The sequence below is a fragment of the Vicia villosa genome, linkage group LG4 (genome assembly GCF_029867415.1).
Source record: "Vicia villosa cultivar HV-30 ecotype Madison, WI linkage group LG4, Vvil1.0, whole genome shotgun sequence".
In the NCBI taxonomy this organism is placed as follows: domain Eukaryota; kingdom Viridiplantae; phylum Streptophyta; class Magnoliopsida; order Fabales; family Fabaceae; genus Vicia; species Vicia villosa.
The window spans coordinates 20702528-20719827 of record NC_081183.1 but is presented as its reverse complement, the minus strand read 5'-3'; the positions used below and the strand labels follow the sequence as shown (position 1 = coordinate 20719827).

The 17300-nt window shown below is 36.8% G+C and overlaps 1 protein-coding gene across 1 annotated transcript; it reads left to right on the top strand.

Moving 5' to 3' along the window:
* Positions 1–13350: 13350 nt before the first annotated feature.
* On the top strand, positions 13351–14412 carry LOC131596862 (uncharacterized). Its single transcript, XM_058869598.1, has 2 exons — positions 13351–13657; positions 13775–14412. Exons 1-2 carry the CDS (start codon positions 13351–13353, stop codon positions 14410–14412), a joined length of 945 nt encoding a protein of 314 aa, XP_058725581.1.
* Positions 14413–17300: the final 2888 nt, after the last annotated feature.

Sequence of the window (17300 nt, the reverse complement as noted above, 5' to 3'; positions counted from 1 at the left end):
ATAGTTTATTTTTCCTTACTTGCAAGTGTTGAACATATAAACTATAGTGAGGCTTTAAAGAATAAAAAATTGAAGACTTCTATGGTCGAAGATTTAGAGGCAATCAAAAGAAACAACACATGTGAATGAATCAATGAAATGGGTGCTCAAGTTGAAGCACAATGCTAATGAATCAATGAAAGACATAAGGAAAGATTGGTAGCTCGAGGACTTCCTCAGATGGAGGGACTCTACTACTCTAAAGTATTTGCACATTTTGCAAGATTGGAGACTGTCAGATTTGATTTTGCCTTGGCATGCAAGCAAGGTTAGTCGACATTTCACTTAGATGTGAAGTTAGCATTTATGAATGGTCTTTTAGATGAAGAGGTATATGTCACACAACCTCATAGGTTTGTGATTCAGGAGGGATTTTGTGAATTCTTGCATCCTTATTCCTTCTTCGTTGAAGAGTAGGATTCTACTCATCATATTCCGTTTGATCTCCGTCCGGATGCGAGAATTTGAAATCATTCTCAAAATGGAGATTTGTCTGCCAAAGATTGTTTTGAATTCAAAAGGGCAAAAGGTAATCGTAAAAGTTGGTGGCGTTGGATAAGGTAAAAAATAATTCCTCCCTTGAATTCGTGTTTTATGTGGAAGTTGCTTACTAACAAGATGTCCACAGATGATCAATTGAAGCAACATAGTTTTTCTTTACCATCTCGTTGTGATATTTGTCGAGTAGCGAAAGAAGTGGTTCAACATCTTTTTTTGAGTGCAGTGTTGCTGCCCAAATTTAGCACTAGTTTAAAAACCAGCTGAACAGGGATAGGCCTGTCATTGGATGGGATGACAGGACAGCGTCAGGCTGTGATTGGTCACCATTTTCATGTAATTTGCACCACGCATTCGGTCCACATCTATCAATCCAGTAACACTTTGGTGTGAGTTTCGTGGAAAAATGTTTAAGTTCTTGCATTTTATTTGATAGTTCATTTCATTGTTGGTTTTAATTATTTATTTAAGTTTTAGATGTTTTTATGCCGTTTGGTTAGTTGTGTACAAGTTTCAAGTTTGAACAAGGCATCTTGAGTGTCAAAGCAACAAGGAAGAAGGAGGAGCAAGAGAAAGATGAAAAATCACAAGTCTGGGGTCAAACACGGCCGGTCGTGCTTTAGCACACGACCCGTGTTAGAACTCAGAGCAATCTCCATATAATATCCAGGGAGCCAACACGGCCGCCCGTGTGCCTGAGCACGGCCCGTGTTGGTAGACAGCATTCTTCCATAGGGATTCCAGGGGGCCAACACGGTCGGCCGTGTGGCTTGGCACGACCCGTGTTGGCAGGCGCGTGAATGACCAATCTTTGAGTTTTTTTGACACTCAAACTTATCCCAAGGGCACTTTTGACTTTGTACTGCTAGAGGCTTGTATGGAGACTATTTAGGTTTATGTTTTAAGTTATTTTGGCACACTTTTTTGATCATACGATAGAATTCCAGAAGAGGGCAAGATAGCTTTATCAAGGTTTTGGAAGACGAAGAGATTCAACGGTGGACACCATTGAAGATCAAAGTTCTCCTAATCTTTGTAAATGTCTAAACTTTTTAATTTTGGTTTCTTGAATACTATGAGAGGCTAAACCCCCCAATGCCAGGGGGGTGTCCCTGATTTTAATTGTAATGACTATGATCTATGTATTTCTTTAATCAAGTATTCATGTTTTGCAATTTAATTGTCTAATGTTTTTATGCTTTCTTTGTTGGACAAACAAAGATCGATCTCCGATTAACAATTTGTAGGACTATGATTGTTAAGGTTTTTAGACAATTGAATTTGAGATATCACCTATGACTAGGGATACCGTAAGGTTATTTGACTATTCTTGATCATTTATATCTTTGGTTCACAAACCTTTGTTTCTAAGGACTTAGGCAATAGGATTGCAAACCAAAAGGTTTTCACTAAGGACTTAGGAAAACACTCTTAAGAACAAATAGTTGCACCTCATGAACTTGTTGAAGAGATCTTTTTACATAGTCATTATAAGGCAAATCATACACCTACCTTGGCATTACTCTAAATTTATACACAAAAGCTTAACTTTACTTTCAGCTTATTTATTTTAATTCAGTTATTTCTATATAAGAAAAATACCCATAAGCTATTTTGTTTAATTGACTAGTTACAATAACTTACATTTCCCACGCAATCCTCGTGATCGATACTTGGGGTAAAACCCATTATTACTACATCGGTGAAAATAGTACACTTGCTATTTTTCTGATCAGGCTGCCATCATTGCTGCAGTTATTTATATTCTATATTCTATTTGATCCGCTCAGAACCAGGTCAAATTTCATGATATCAAGTATAGTTTCAATTCTTCTGTTGCGTACATTTTAGACATTGTTGCTTTGGCTACTAGTAACACGAAAGGTTCGTTTTTGGATATGTTTGACTTTGAAATTCTTAAAAGGTTTCGAATAGTTATCCGTCCTCCCAAAGCTCTTAATATTGTCGAGGTTATTTGGAAACCTCCTCCGGTGTATTGGACCAAAATCAATTATGATGGGGCATTTTCTTCCGGTCACTCCGCTTGCGATGGCTTTGCGAGAAATTGTAATGGTGATTTTTTGGGGCTTTTGCTGTCGGTTTGGAGGTGTCTAATTCGCTCATCGCTGAATTTATCGGTGCAATATTTGCTATTGAGTTCGTCCATGAGAGAAATTGGCATAGGCTTTGGTTAGAATCTGATTTCATGGCGGTGGTCAAGGCTTTTAATTCTCCTTACTTGGTTCCGTGGATAAATAGAAATAGATGGGTGAATTGTATAAATTCAATCACTAATTGGAACGTTGTAGTCTCTCATATTTTTAAGGAGGGTAATAGTTGTGCCGATGAGCTTGCTAACATAGGTCTTAATCTTACTGATTATTCTTTCTTTGATTCCATCCCGGTTAGTCTAAGGACATATTTTGTAAAGAATAGGCCTGGGCTACAATTCTTTAGGTTTGTCAATTTGTGATAGGGTTTTGGTTGATGTCCTGGACAAAATTAGAGTACCACACTGTACCACACACTATACATCTTAAGCTGAACGAAATGAAAATTGCATCATATAGTGAAGGAAATATATTTTAAAGCATAAACATTTTTTATTAATTTATATATTTCATAAAAGCATAATGATTTGCTTAGCAAAAAAGAAATTGTATCATATAGTAAAGTGTTGAGTTTGACTCATAAGTAATGTCAACTGGTAAGGGGTGGGGCTGCGGAGCGGTTTAGGGGTATTATTCTAATATGGATAATTAGTATCCTATATATTTTTGTAACACTAAAACCTTAATTTGTGTATTTCAGAACTATTTAATAAGATGAAACTATATATGCTCTATCGTCAGAGACGTAGGTAATTTGATTGAATTATGTGAACAAAGCTTTGGCGAATTTCTCTCTAGTCTGATATGTATTTGCGTTTTTAGGTCCAACATGAAGATATTACAACCCAAATAGAAAATTGTCAATGATACGAAAATGAAAAGGAAACAAGACATTGTATTGCTTCCTTTTCAATCTTTTATATCATGCACTATTTTCTTTTTGGTGTAATTCCTTCTTTGTTGAACAAATGGTTACATTTTTATGAAATTCATATTTTAACTAAAAAAAATCAAATATTTATGGTTTAAAATAAATTTCATTCTGCTCAAAATCGGAAGAACACAATACTAACAAAAGTATCAATATTAGAGTTACAAATACATGAAATTATTTCTCATACTTTATTCCTACTATTACAGGCAATCACATATCCCTGATACACACATTGGAAGTTTAGGACGAATGCAATCAGGCATTGCTTTACGACATTCTCTATTAGACCAGCATTTAATAGCTCCTGTGTCATGTCAAGTTAAATAATAATAATAATAAATAATGAAACATTATATATGAAACTATGAGTTTAAATATGGTTGTGGTCCTCGTAAACATTTATAACTCAGTTTTAGTTTTTAAAAAATTTTCTTTTAAAAAATAGTTTTCATATTTATACACTTTTTTATTCCTTCTGCAACTTTGTGACGGTTTTTACAATTTACTGACAGAATTAACAACGGTTTTAACGACGGTCTAGCGACAATTTACTACTTAACGATTAAATTAGCAACAATTTTTACAGAATGAACCAAAAATATGAATGGAAATATTTATGAGAACCATTCTTTAAAAAAAAATTTTGAGAGACTAAATAAAAAAATTTAAGAAGAACACAAACATATATAACTCTACAATTAAAATAAATTAAAAAATTAAACTTACCATCAGTTACAACGATACCGTGTGATAGAAGGATAATAATAGGATTTATATTATTAGTATGGTTATTGGGCTTTTAGTAGTGTTTGGGCTTTTATGTTATTATTATCCATTAAGAATGTTATATAATGTAGTCTCATAGAGACATTTGAATCAATCAATGAAAATCAAAGTTTATTTTATCTTTTATTCTCTTAGCTTGTAGTGTTCTTCCCCTTTAGTTAGAAAACCCTAATTTTAGTGTCTTGATAGGAATCTTCCTATCAATTGGTGCTTTCATCCATGTACTCAAATCCTTCTATGGATTATGCTTATCATACACCTTCATCTCATCAATGGAGCATTCCTCCTACCTATCCCTCACCCACACCACCACCTTCATTTCCATCATTCCCATGGGAACTCTTTACACCTTACTACACTCATGGATCTTCATCACCAAAATTTTATCTAAATCATGGATATTCACCTCATACACCTACCTCATATCCACCACCACCTAACTCATATTCATCCTATTCATCTTCTCATGATTCATACTACTACCCTAATTATTATCATCCACAACTTCAACCAACAAACTCCTCTTCTACAGTTTGTAATCAATATCAAACCCATTTTAAAAATAGAAGAGATTCTGATAGGTATCTGCAAGTGACCCATCCCTGTTTTAAGAAATACTCACAAAAAAGTTCAAAAATCATTCTCACCAAATCCAAATCAACCAACACCACAAAACCCCTTTTCACACTCTCCTTCAAAAACCCAATTTCCGACATCATCATCTCACACAAAAACCAAACATCCCCACAAAAAAACTATGTTTTCATCGACTACGACAAGCCTCGTGAAGAGTGCGGCGTTGTCGGCATATATGGCGACTTAGAAGCTTCCCGTCTCTATTACTTAGCCCTACATGCTCTCCAACACAGTGGCCAAGAAGGCGCCAGAATCGTAACCGTGAATAACAACATCCTTCAATCCATCACCGGCGGTGGTCTTGTTTCCGATGTCTTCAACGAATCTAATCCCAATCAATCGTACAATCCAGCTACGTATTGTGATTCGGATTTCCCGATTGATAATGGTGTGAGTTGTTTGCCGATTCCACCGGAAAAAGGGAAACAGATCGTGTCTGAGTTGATTAAGAAATCGGAACTTAATTTGAAAAAGGGAAATCAAATTGGAGTTTTAAGGGTTTCAAATGATGATGACAAAGAAACATTGGATCTGTGCAGAAAATTTCCTAAAGGTGAAACCTTGGATCAAATTTCAGGTACGAAAGAAACAAAAGCGGAAACGGAAGAAATCGAAGAAGCTTCGCTCTTTCAACTTCCTTCTGAGGTGACTCCTGGCCCTAGTGGCAAGCCGATGAGTGTGGTGGGATTTGATTTTTGTAACGAGAGTTGCATTGTTTCTAGAACTTATTCATGTAACCTTGAAAAAGACACCACACATTATGGTAGCTATGAAAAAGGTGGTATTGTCGCACTCAGTGATCCAGGTAATTTTCTTTTGAGTGATTTTTCAAAATTTGATCGCCCACCTCTCCTTCTCTTAGCATTCCAGGCTTTGGTTAAGTTCACTTATGAGCTAGGCCGCTTCCCTATTCCTGGTGTAGAGGATGATGCTCAAAAGCTTATAGCCATTGCTAGTCATATGAATGACATCTCAGGTGATGAGAAAATAGACGATATAAATCCAAAACTTTTGCAACAATTTGCGTTGGAGACTAGGGCTGTATTGAACCCTACGGCTGCAATGTTTGGTGGAATTGTTGGACAAGAGGTTGTCAAAGCATGCTCTGGGAAGTTTCATCCAGGTCCCTTCAACGACGACAAGTTTCATGTTGATGTCGATTTTTTGGTCCCTCCGAAATCACCGGATTTCAATCTTAACTATGCCAATAGCGTCTTGCCTCCACCAGCTCCTACCACGGTATACTCTCGTTATGAATCTCCACAATTTTCATTGAATATCTTATCTAGAATCCCATCTCAATTCATCCTCAATTCTAAAAATTCATTTAATTTTCAAGTTATGATCACATTGGGGAAATATTTTGTTATGGTTGATCAAATTGTTGCTGAATTTTTGTGTTGTGGAACAAGTGAATATAGAAAGTATACTGAAACTGGATTCTCAAATATCTGCCACCATATGTTTGTTGAAATACCTCTGTCAATCATTCAATTGCTTTCGTCTATACCATTTCCGCCGAAACCGCCGGATCCTTGTTTTTGGCTGAACAATTCTACCATGCTTCCACCACCTTCTTTCAAGATGTGGGAATATCTGATTTATAAGGTTACAAGATGCGGTACCGGCTACGGTCTAGTGCCACCAAAATGGCGTGGGAATGGGGCATGTGAGATTGCTGTAATCCAGCAAATTATTGTGGCAATTAATTCTCTCAGCAAGGGCTTAAACATGTTTAAGCAGACATTAGATGTACTTCTCCATGTTCTTGTTAGATTTCCACGAGTAGAACTTCTGCAAAACAAGGTTACATCATTTATACACTGCATGGTGGATAGATTAGGTGCACATGTCATTCCTTACCTTCCAAAGGCACTTGAGCATTTACTTGCAGAAACTGAGCCAAAGCAAATGTCTGGTTTTCTTTTGTTGCCCGATCAATCTATCTGCAAGTTCAATATTTTGGTACGTGACATTTTGGAGGAAATTTTTCCATTTGTCGCTGACCGGATATTTAGTGTTATTCCAAGAGAGGGATTGCCTTCAGGTCTTGATACAGTCACTGAGGAAATTCGTGAGTTGCAAGAACTTCAGCGAACATTGTATACATTTCTTCATGTGATTGCTACACATGATTTGTCAACTGTATTTATTTCCCCAAAATGTAAAGCATACCTGGATCCAGTGATGCAATTGCTTTTTTACTCCTCATGTAATCATAAGGATGTTCTTATAAGAAAGGCATGTGTGCAGATTTTTATTAGAGATTGGTGTGCCCAGCCATATGAAGAAAAGGGTCCTGGTTTCCGGAGTTTTGTGATCGAAACGTTTGCTACAAATTGCTGTTTGTACAGTGTGCTGGACAGATCTTTTGATTTCCGTGATGCAAATACTCTTCTTTTGTTTGGAGAAATTATGGTCGCACAGAAGTTGTATAAACTTCATTGTGTTTTCTACTTCCGTCTTATTTACATTCGAGGAGTTTTTACCTTCATTGTGTGGGATCCAGGAAAGATTAATTTAGCATCTTAAGTTTTATTTTAGAACCTTGAGGACAAGGATCGAGTGAACCCCGCGGCAATGATAGAAGGATAATAATAGGATTTATATTATTAGTATGGTTATTGGGCTTTTAGTAGTGTTTGGGCTTTTATGTTATTATTATCCATTAAGAATGTTATATAATGTAGTCTCATAGAGACATTTGAATCAATCAATGAAAATCAAAGTTTATTTTATCTTTTATTCTCTTAGCTTGTAGTGTTCTTCCCCTTTAGTTAGAAAACCCTAATTTTAGTGTCTTGATAGGAATCTTCCTATCACCGTGTGTTACAATGACGAATTTGAAAAGAAAAATAATTATGAGACTAACAAACTTAAGAATTTGTGCCATATGTTCTCTCGTTTTGCATTCTGAAGTATTCATTTATATATATATTTTATACTGTGAAAAATTACATTTCTTCAAATGTCTGTTGATGGTTGTTAGAATTTAATATTTCAATAATATATTATTTCAGTTTCTCTCTTATTCCTTGTAATAATTAAATTCTTAATTTCCATATTTTCACACACACTAGAAATTGTTTGTTCTATTTCAGAATTACATAATTTTACTACACATGCACCAAAGGTTGAACTTGAGTTTTTTCTTACACGAGAATATAAACATCTTTATTATAAAAGAAACGTTTGAAACAAGCAATTTTTGAGAGGTATAATTAAAATTAGATTGCAATACCTTCATAATTTCCAAGGATCCTAATTAATCATATTATATTAAATATTAAAATTTCAACACACTCCAAGATGGAGAGAATAAATGATGATACATATTAAAGGTGTGAACAAAAATGGTTTGAATTGTGTTGAAATTATTTTTAACATTTTTAATCGTTGGTTTAATATAAAAATAAGTTTTAACAAAATTGTTAGAGAGAGATAGTAGAAATAATAGAAAATAATTATTTTAATTCACCCTATATAATTCATTGTTACCTTCTCATGCTTGAGAGACTTTTACCATAACTCAACTGATTAAAAGTTTAGTAAGATATTTCCTAGGCCAAAATTTACGTGTGCCTTAGATTTCCCCACACAATTAAGAAAATATATCTTAGTCTTTCTTCTTAAATAATATGGATATAACTTAGTCATTTGGGAAAATCATAATTAATGAAAGATTAAATATTATAAAATTACCACATTTGACTTTTAATCCTTATAAAAAATATTAACTTTTAATTTTTATAAAATTATTTTTGTACGCAGTTTTAATTTCTCTACAGAGACTAAAATTGCATGTAAAAGTAATTTTATAGAGACTAAAAATCAATATTTTTAATAGAGACTAAAAGTCAAAATTGAAATATTTATAGGGACTAATAACATATTTAACCCTTATCGAAATGATAAAGTAATAAAGTGATTATCAGATTATGTCTACATTCCAACATCTATTCAGAAATCAGAGAAATCCACAAATAACATTTTTTTTCAAGAATTTATTTACAATCTGCAGCAAAAATTTCGCATGAGTTAAATCAAACAATTAAAATATGCATAATGTCAAATTTTTTTTAAAAAAATTTTTTTTACTAGATTTTAGAAAATTCGGTAAAAATGCAAAAATTAATTAGGTACCACCAACCTTTTAAAAATTTGATAAAAATGAAAAATACATATATTTTGAAACTACATGTAATGTAAAGTATTTCTTTTTTTTTCAGTAAGCAAGATTTTATTAATAACAGAACAAAAGTGTTACAAGATACAAACGGAAGCCGAAAAAACAACAACGGAAAATTACCCACCAAATAGTATCTAAGCTAGATAAAGCAAAGGGTTTTTTGCTAAACTCATAGAAATTACAATTGGGCTGAGTAATATTCCCTATAAATGACCACCTCCAGAGGAGCGCTTTACACCCCCAAACGACGTCTCTAACATTCCAAACACCATTCTTAAAAATGATTTCGTTCCTACGCAACCAAAGGCTCCAAATGATTGCCAACCATATACCTCCTTCCTTTCCCTTTTTAATGTTCAGCTTTCTACAAGTGATGTACCAGGAAGAGAAACTTTCCTTAAAATCAATAACCTTACAATTGATCGTTCCCAACCAATTTGCAATTTCCTTCCAAACTAACTCCACTTCATGACATTCCAACAGCAAATGAACAGAAGATTCGGGATTACAACTGCAAAAAACACAAGAGATATCAGAGTTAGGAGAAAGGATACCTCTTTTGAGGAGCAAGGCCTTAGACGGAATTCCGTTAGCAAAGCACCGCCAACCGAAAGCTCTAATTTTAAGGGGGACATCCACCCTCCAAATGGACTTGTAGGAAACGTCAAAAGCTCCCGGTGGACCATACGGAATATGCATCTTGCACAAGGCCGCATAGCAAGACGAAACGGTGAATGCAGCCGCACCCGAAGGCAACCAAACGATTCTGTCGCGGACAGCCTCAGCTGAGACAGTGCTGTCGCGGACAGCAGCAGCAGAAAGAATGGCTGGGACAGCGGTTTCCAGCTCCCTCTGCAGACCTGCAATCTCTGCAGCAACCGAACCAACAGCTGCGTTCGAAATTCCGAAGCTGCCCCAACTCCATAAACCGTCCAGCCTCCCCCCCATACAAGCAACGAATACCTCCTTCAATCCAGACGCTGCATACGCCTCCGGATAACGGTATAAAAAAGGTTCTCCCTTATGCCACGATGAATGCCAAAAAGAGATTGAATATCCGTTGCCCAAGCTGAACCTGCAATTTTAATTAAAGAAATTTACCGAATGGTTATTTCCTAGCGAGCATATGTCCGCCCACCAAACAGAACAAGAACGGTTGTGATTTAAATTACGTCTCCCATGAATGACATCAAGATTAATATCTCCGTATCGAGATTTCAACAAACGATACCAAAGAGCATTAGATTCTTCTAATATCCTCCATCGCCATTTGTATAGAAGAGCCTTGTTGAAAACATCCAATCTTTTGATTCCTAGACCCCCATTTTCCACCGGTAAACAAACTTCATTCCACCCGACCCAATGCATCTTTCGTCTTTCCTCCGTTCCTCCCCACAAAAAATTACTTTGGATCTTGTTCATTTCTCTTATGACTTTCACCGGAGCTTTATAGAAGGATAGAGTAAATATAGCCAAGCTTGACAAAACCGATTTTATAAGAGTTATTCTACCGCCGAAACTCACCCACCTACTCTTCCACGAAGATAACTTCTTCCTCATTCCGTCAACCAAAGGCTTCCAAAAAATGATTCTACGAGGATTGGAACCTATGTTAATGCCAAGAAACTTGAAATGCTTCGACTCCTCCCGACAACCAAGGAAAACCGTAGCCAACTCCATGAACCGATCATTAACATTAATTCCTATAAGCTTGCTCTTATGGTAATTGATTCTAAGACCCGAAACAATCTCGAAACCTTTCAACACCGTCTTGATGGCCCATAAGTGATTCCAACTACCGTCACCAACCAATAAGGTGTCGTCGGCAAATTGAAGAACATCAATAAAACAACTCCCTTGAACTTTGAATCCCGCGTAATCCCCATTTTCCACCGCCTTATCAATCAAGATTTTAAGGCCTTCCGCCACAATCACGAAAAGAAACGGGGAGATAGGATCTCCTTGACGTAACCCTCTTTCCACCTCAAATTCCCCCGTTGGGCTACCGTTGACCAAGACCGACATCTTGCTAGAAAAAATTAAAACCTCCATCCACCTCATCCATGTGTCCCCAAATCCTATGCTCCTCATCATGAATCTTAGAAAATTCCAATTGACTTTGTCATAAGCCTTCTCAAAGTCGACTTTGAAAAGGAGACACTCCCTTCTCTCCTTAGAAGCAAAATCCACCAATTCGTTAGCCACAAGAACCCCATCCACAAGATTCCTACCCGGGATAAAAGCGGTTTGACTATAGGAAATAATAAAAGGCATTATCTTTTTGATCCTATTAGCCAACAACTTCGCCAAGATTTTGTATATGCAACCAACCAAACAAATGGGTCTATAATCGTCTAATCCCAAAGGATTAGAAAATTTCGGGATAAGGGTAAGAAATGATGAAGTTATGGATTTAGACAAAACAGCCCCGGTATGAAAATCCTTAATGCACGCTCACACATGCCTTTTGATAAAAGACCAACACTTTTGGAAAAAGAGAAGAGACATACCATCCGGTCCCGGACTCTTCGCCCCATCGCAACTCCAAATCGCGCCTTTTATTTCCTCCTCCGAGAAAGGTTCTTCCAAACCTTGACTAGCCTCCGAATTTAAGCAATTGAAAGAGACATTTTCCAAAATCGGTCTATCTTTCAAACTTTCATGAAATTTGCTTTCAAAGTGCCTCTTCACCGCTTCTTTTACCTCTAAAACCGAGCGCACTACCCCATTACTAGTGACTAAGCTACTAATGTGATTCCTTCTCCTTTTCTCCTTCATAACTTTATGGAAGAATCTACTATTCGAATCGCCGTCATTCAACCACTTCAATCTCGACTTTTGAATAAGCATGTTTTCTTTTATTCTAAGATTCATCCAAATGTTTTTACTAGCCTCTTTCCTCCTAGCCAAGTCTTCCGCATTCAAATCCTCCAAATCCTCCATCTCATTTAACTCCTTAACCCCCTCTTCCACCGCCAAGTCGAACCTACCAAACACATTTTTATTCCACCATCTCAATTTATCTCTCAAAAGCCGGATTTTTTCTTTCAAGACAAAATCTCCCCTTCCAAACACCTCCATCTCCTTCCGCTCCTTTTCGACAAACGGCAAGAAATTCTTGTTTGAAAACCATTCGGTGTTGAACTTAAAAGGTTTAGGCCCCCAATCCTCTTTATCGACTTCTAACCAAATCGGGCAATGGTCGGAAATATCCCGGGAACCGATGAATTGGCCAACAACTCCCCACATAGAAACTAAAGTATCGGATACTAGGAACCTGTCTATCCTGCTCTTTGATCTCCCATCCCCACTATACCAACTGAATTTGCGACCATTACACGGAACATCATTAAGGCCAGAACTATCTATGAACTCCGAAAAATATCTCCTCTCAGAATCGGTGCTGGCAGCAGATCTTCCAACCCTCTCATTTCTAGATTTCACGGTGTTAAAGTCTCCCCCAAATAACCATTCACCATCAGTGTGTTTATTTTTCAGGTTCAGCAAATCTCTCCACAAAATCCTCTTCTCAGCCAAGGCACAGGATGAATAAATATTCACGACATAAAAAGAGAAATTCTGGCAACTGACCTTAACCCCCAAGTATCCGAATCCGCGAAAACTCGACTCGACCGAAACTGTAGACAATTTCCACAGGATCAGTAAACCACCCGCAGCACCAACCGATGGAGAAAAAGAGTAACCAAAGTCATGTCCTCCCCAGAAACTAGGCCAGAGGGAAAATGATCCGTATGAACAGGATTTTGGGCCTGAGTTAAATTACCAAATTTCTTGGGCCTAGGTTTCTTTGGAAAGACTGGCCCACACAAATGCCTTAGAGACTTGGATACCACCACTTTCCTCCTTCTAAATCTATTACTCAAAGCTGCCTCCTTGTTTACTGTAACACCCTGGATTTCCGCTTACCCCGCAGGGCTTCCGGCCTACCAAGCATGTCACCAGCTTAATCAATAATCCCCCCTAGGTCCGCTTATCGGCTGCCCAGGAAATATTGTTTTTGCCTTCCGCAGGAATCGAACCATGTACCTAGGGGTTAAGTACATATTCATAACAATTCCTGCTACTAGTTAGTTAACAATCGAGTATTGTTAATTACTTTTATCTGACTGTTATTTCTGTTGCAGTGCTAAGTTAAGATGGCTGGGAGAAACGATGCTGCGATTGCTGCCGCCTTGGAGGCTATGGCTCAGGCTTTGGCAAATCAGCCAAATGCTAATGAGAATGCTGGATCCCGCAGTTTGGCGACTTTTCAGAGGGAGAATCCGCCGGTCTTCAAAGGCAAGCATGACCCCGACGGCGCATTGGAGTGGTTGAAGGAGATTGAGAGAATCTTCCGCGTGATGGACTGCACTCAGGTGCAGAAGGTTCGGTATGGAGCTCATATGTTGACAGTCGAAGCTGACGACTGGTGGCTAGAGACTCGTCAGAGATTGGAGGTGGCGGGTGAAGAGATCACTTGGGATGTGTTCCGCAGAGAGTTTCTGAGGAAGTATTATCCTGAAGATGTTCGGGGAAAGAAAGAGATTGAGTTCCTTGAGCTGAAACATGGGAGTATGTCAGTGACAGAGTATGCTGCAAAGTTCACTGAGTTGGCTAAATTCTATCCGTATTATAATGGGGCGGGTGCTGAGTTTTCAAAGTGCATTAAGTTTGAGAACGGATTACGCTCTGAGATCAAGAAAGCTGTTGGGTATCAGAAGATTCGTATCTTTCCTAATTTGGTTGATAGTTGCAGGATTTATGAAGAAGATCATAATGCACATTACAAGCTTGTCAAGGATAGGAGAGGTAAGCAGAACCGTAGCACACCTTATGATGCTCCAGTTGGAAAGGGAAAAGCAGAAGTGGCTAATGGCAAGAGAACTAATGGGGGAGGAGCTCCTGCTAGCGTGATTTGCTTCAAATGTGGAGAACCTGGCCACAAGAGTGATGTATGTACTGCTGGGGAGAAAAGATGTTTCCGTTGTGGTAAGACAGGACACGTAACTACTGATTGTAGACATAAGGAAGTTATTTGTTTCAACTGTGGTGAAGAAGGGCATATTAGTAGCAAGTGTCAGAAACCGAAAAGGGAACCAGGAAGTGGAAAAGTATTCGCTTTAGCTGGGACTCAAACAGCTAATGAGGACAGGAATACCGGAGGTGCGTATTTCATTAGTAATACTTTAATTACTATCGTTGATTATTGGTGCTGCTAGTTGTTTCAATGTTCCTAATTGTGTTGAATGATTAGTATGTTAGATTTAAACCTTGTTGAGTTTGCTCGTTTCGAAGGAATGGTAGTTAGAGTGTTGCCAAGCACAATTTGGGAATCGGAGAGTCGGAAACTAGAACGAAGTTAAGGATGGTGGTATCGGATGAATTTTCGAGGACGAAAATCTTTTAAGTGGGGGAGAGTTGTAACGCCCGAAAAATCGATTATTCGCTTAATTTAGACGTTTGGAGTATTTAGTGAAATTTTCGTATTTTAGGACAATTTAGTCAGTATTAGTTCGGGATAGCGGTTCGACAATTAATCGAGATTTTTAATATTTTTTGTATTAGAAATATTATTAGAGTGTCGAGTATTATTTTGGGAATTTTCAGAGCAAATAAAATTAGACCGTAAAATAAGAGTTAACGAGTAAATTTGGAGTTTTAATAAAATAAAATTATTGGGCTGTAAGTGTGCACGTGTGTTTTGAGAGGTGGCCCAAATTGAATATTAGAGAAGTATTATATTAGGTTTAGAAACATTGAGTCATAACACCAATTAGAAGAACAACCAGCAAAAGAGGGAGAAATTAGGAGAGCATAGCAGTGAACTCAGGAAGAGGAATCTTGGGGATTTTCGATCGGGACGATTTAGAGCAACCTTCGATCCAAAGGTAAGGGTGGGGTTCTTGCTCTATAAATAGAGACATGATGGATTGTATGTGGATTTGGGGAATTTTATTCTCTGTGTTTTGATTGAAAACTTGTCTGCTATGTATGAATAATTTTGTGTTCTTGGGTTGGAAATTTCTCTGTTTTAATGATATTGCTGGTTAGTGTTCGGTGACTACCTTGCCTGAATTGAAATTATGATTGACGAATATTCTCTGTGGTGAGGACAAATTTGTGATGTTGTAATAATAATTTTCTGGAATTGAGACGCCGTAGAGGAACGACCGTCCCCTTGCTATGACGAGAAACACCTATCATAGTGCCGAGGGGAACACCCTCATATGCATACTGTAGCAATACATGAGTTATACCACGTTTCAATTGGTAGTATTGGTACATCATGTTCTTAGTTCATCAATATATATATGTTGTACTATTATCATTTTTCTATTAGCACTGTACCGCCCATGTTTTAATAGATATAACCATTGGTATGTAACGAGTTGACACTGTAGCAGCCTATATTTTGTTAGACATAACAATTGGGTAGATAGTACAATTAATAGATATGGGAATTGGTAAAACACTATAGCGTCATTTACATAACAATGGATAGGATCATGTTTATAGTTTTGGCACTTATATAAACTCACGTTTAAATTAAAAATCTTATTTCAGTTTACTAATTTATAACATTTTATAAGTATTTTATTAGTATGAATAATAATAATAATAATAATAATAATAATAATAATAATAATAATAATAATAATAATAATAATAATAATAATAATAATTTATTTGAGAGATATGAATTAGAGATAAAAGTTAATTTAAATTAATTTTCAATCCTGTTAGAGTTGTCAATAGGGTTGTTAGAGTTACTTTCGAATTGTTTAGAGTTAAATCTGATAAGTTGTAAAGATTAAAATTAAAGGTAGTTGACCTTTTAGAATTGTTTCATTATTACTTGAGTCAGACCATTAGTCAATTAGGTTCATAAGAGTTACCCTTATAGGTAAGAGTTGTCAGTAGAGTATTTTTGGGCGACGTTTTCGGGGATGTTTTGACTTGTTGCATATTTTGAGATATTGTGAATTTTGCGATGTTGCAGGAAATTAAAGTGACGAGTAATTATCAATAATGAATGATATATATTGGCGACGTAGGCAAATGCCTTATGCGACGTTGTTTTGTGATCGATTGTGGTTGTTGCATTTCATAGTGTCTCATAAATTGCATGTTGTAGCGACGACCTGGATTGGCAAAACAGCGACGAAGGCCTATGCCTGTTTTTGATGCCTCTTTTATCTGGCAATTGGCGATGGGGGCTGAAGCCCTGGGTACCACATGCATGATGCATTAGTCGTGTCTCATCCATGTGCTTTATTGTGACGTTGTGCGTGATTATATGATTTTGATTTTTGAATTGTTTGTGATTGAAATTGAGACGTGAGATATATATATTATGACTTGAACCGTAATATACTCTTTATCATGACTTTATTTATATTGTTTGATATCTCACCCTTTGCTTGTTTTCACCGTTGCCTTTATACTGGTAACGTGCAGGTGATGCTAGTGAGTGAAGGATTAGCTGTCGCGAGTTGAGTCGGTTGTCGCTCTGATACGTAGCACTCGGGGGGATAAAACGATTGTTTTTATTATTGTTTTTAATTGCTGAATTTTATTTAGTTTTGATTTAAATTGTAACTTAAAGTTACCGTGCAAAGATGCTACGACTTGATTTAAATATTTATGAAGTTTGATGATTCCGCTGCGAAGTAAATTATTTGATGAGGTGTTTTTGAGGATTAAATTAATGTTAGGATTTGTCCGCTTTTGTTTAAGTGCTACGTATCTATGTGGAGGCGTAATTGCCGTAAGTGAATTAAATGACGAATGTGACATCCTATTTCATCGTATGATTTTTTTTTAAGATACTCTGATTTTCTGTATAAATTATCGGGTAGATTTGGGGTGTTACATTTACTTCCAAAGTGGGACCACAAACCACGTTAAAGGGCCCAGCAGGTGTTTGATAAAAAGAATCTTTGACTCTTGTTCCCAAAGAGTTAAAGTCTGATATAGGGTCGGATATAGAGTCAGCTCCAAAACAAACCTTTTCATGTAAAGCGCCTTCAGTTTCTTTATTGTTTGTTCCTTTTGCTGTCAGTAAAGCTTCATCGAAAGAAGAGAAGCAAAGATTAAGGTCCAAATC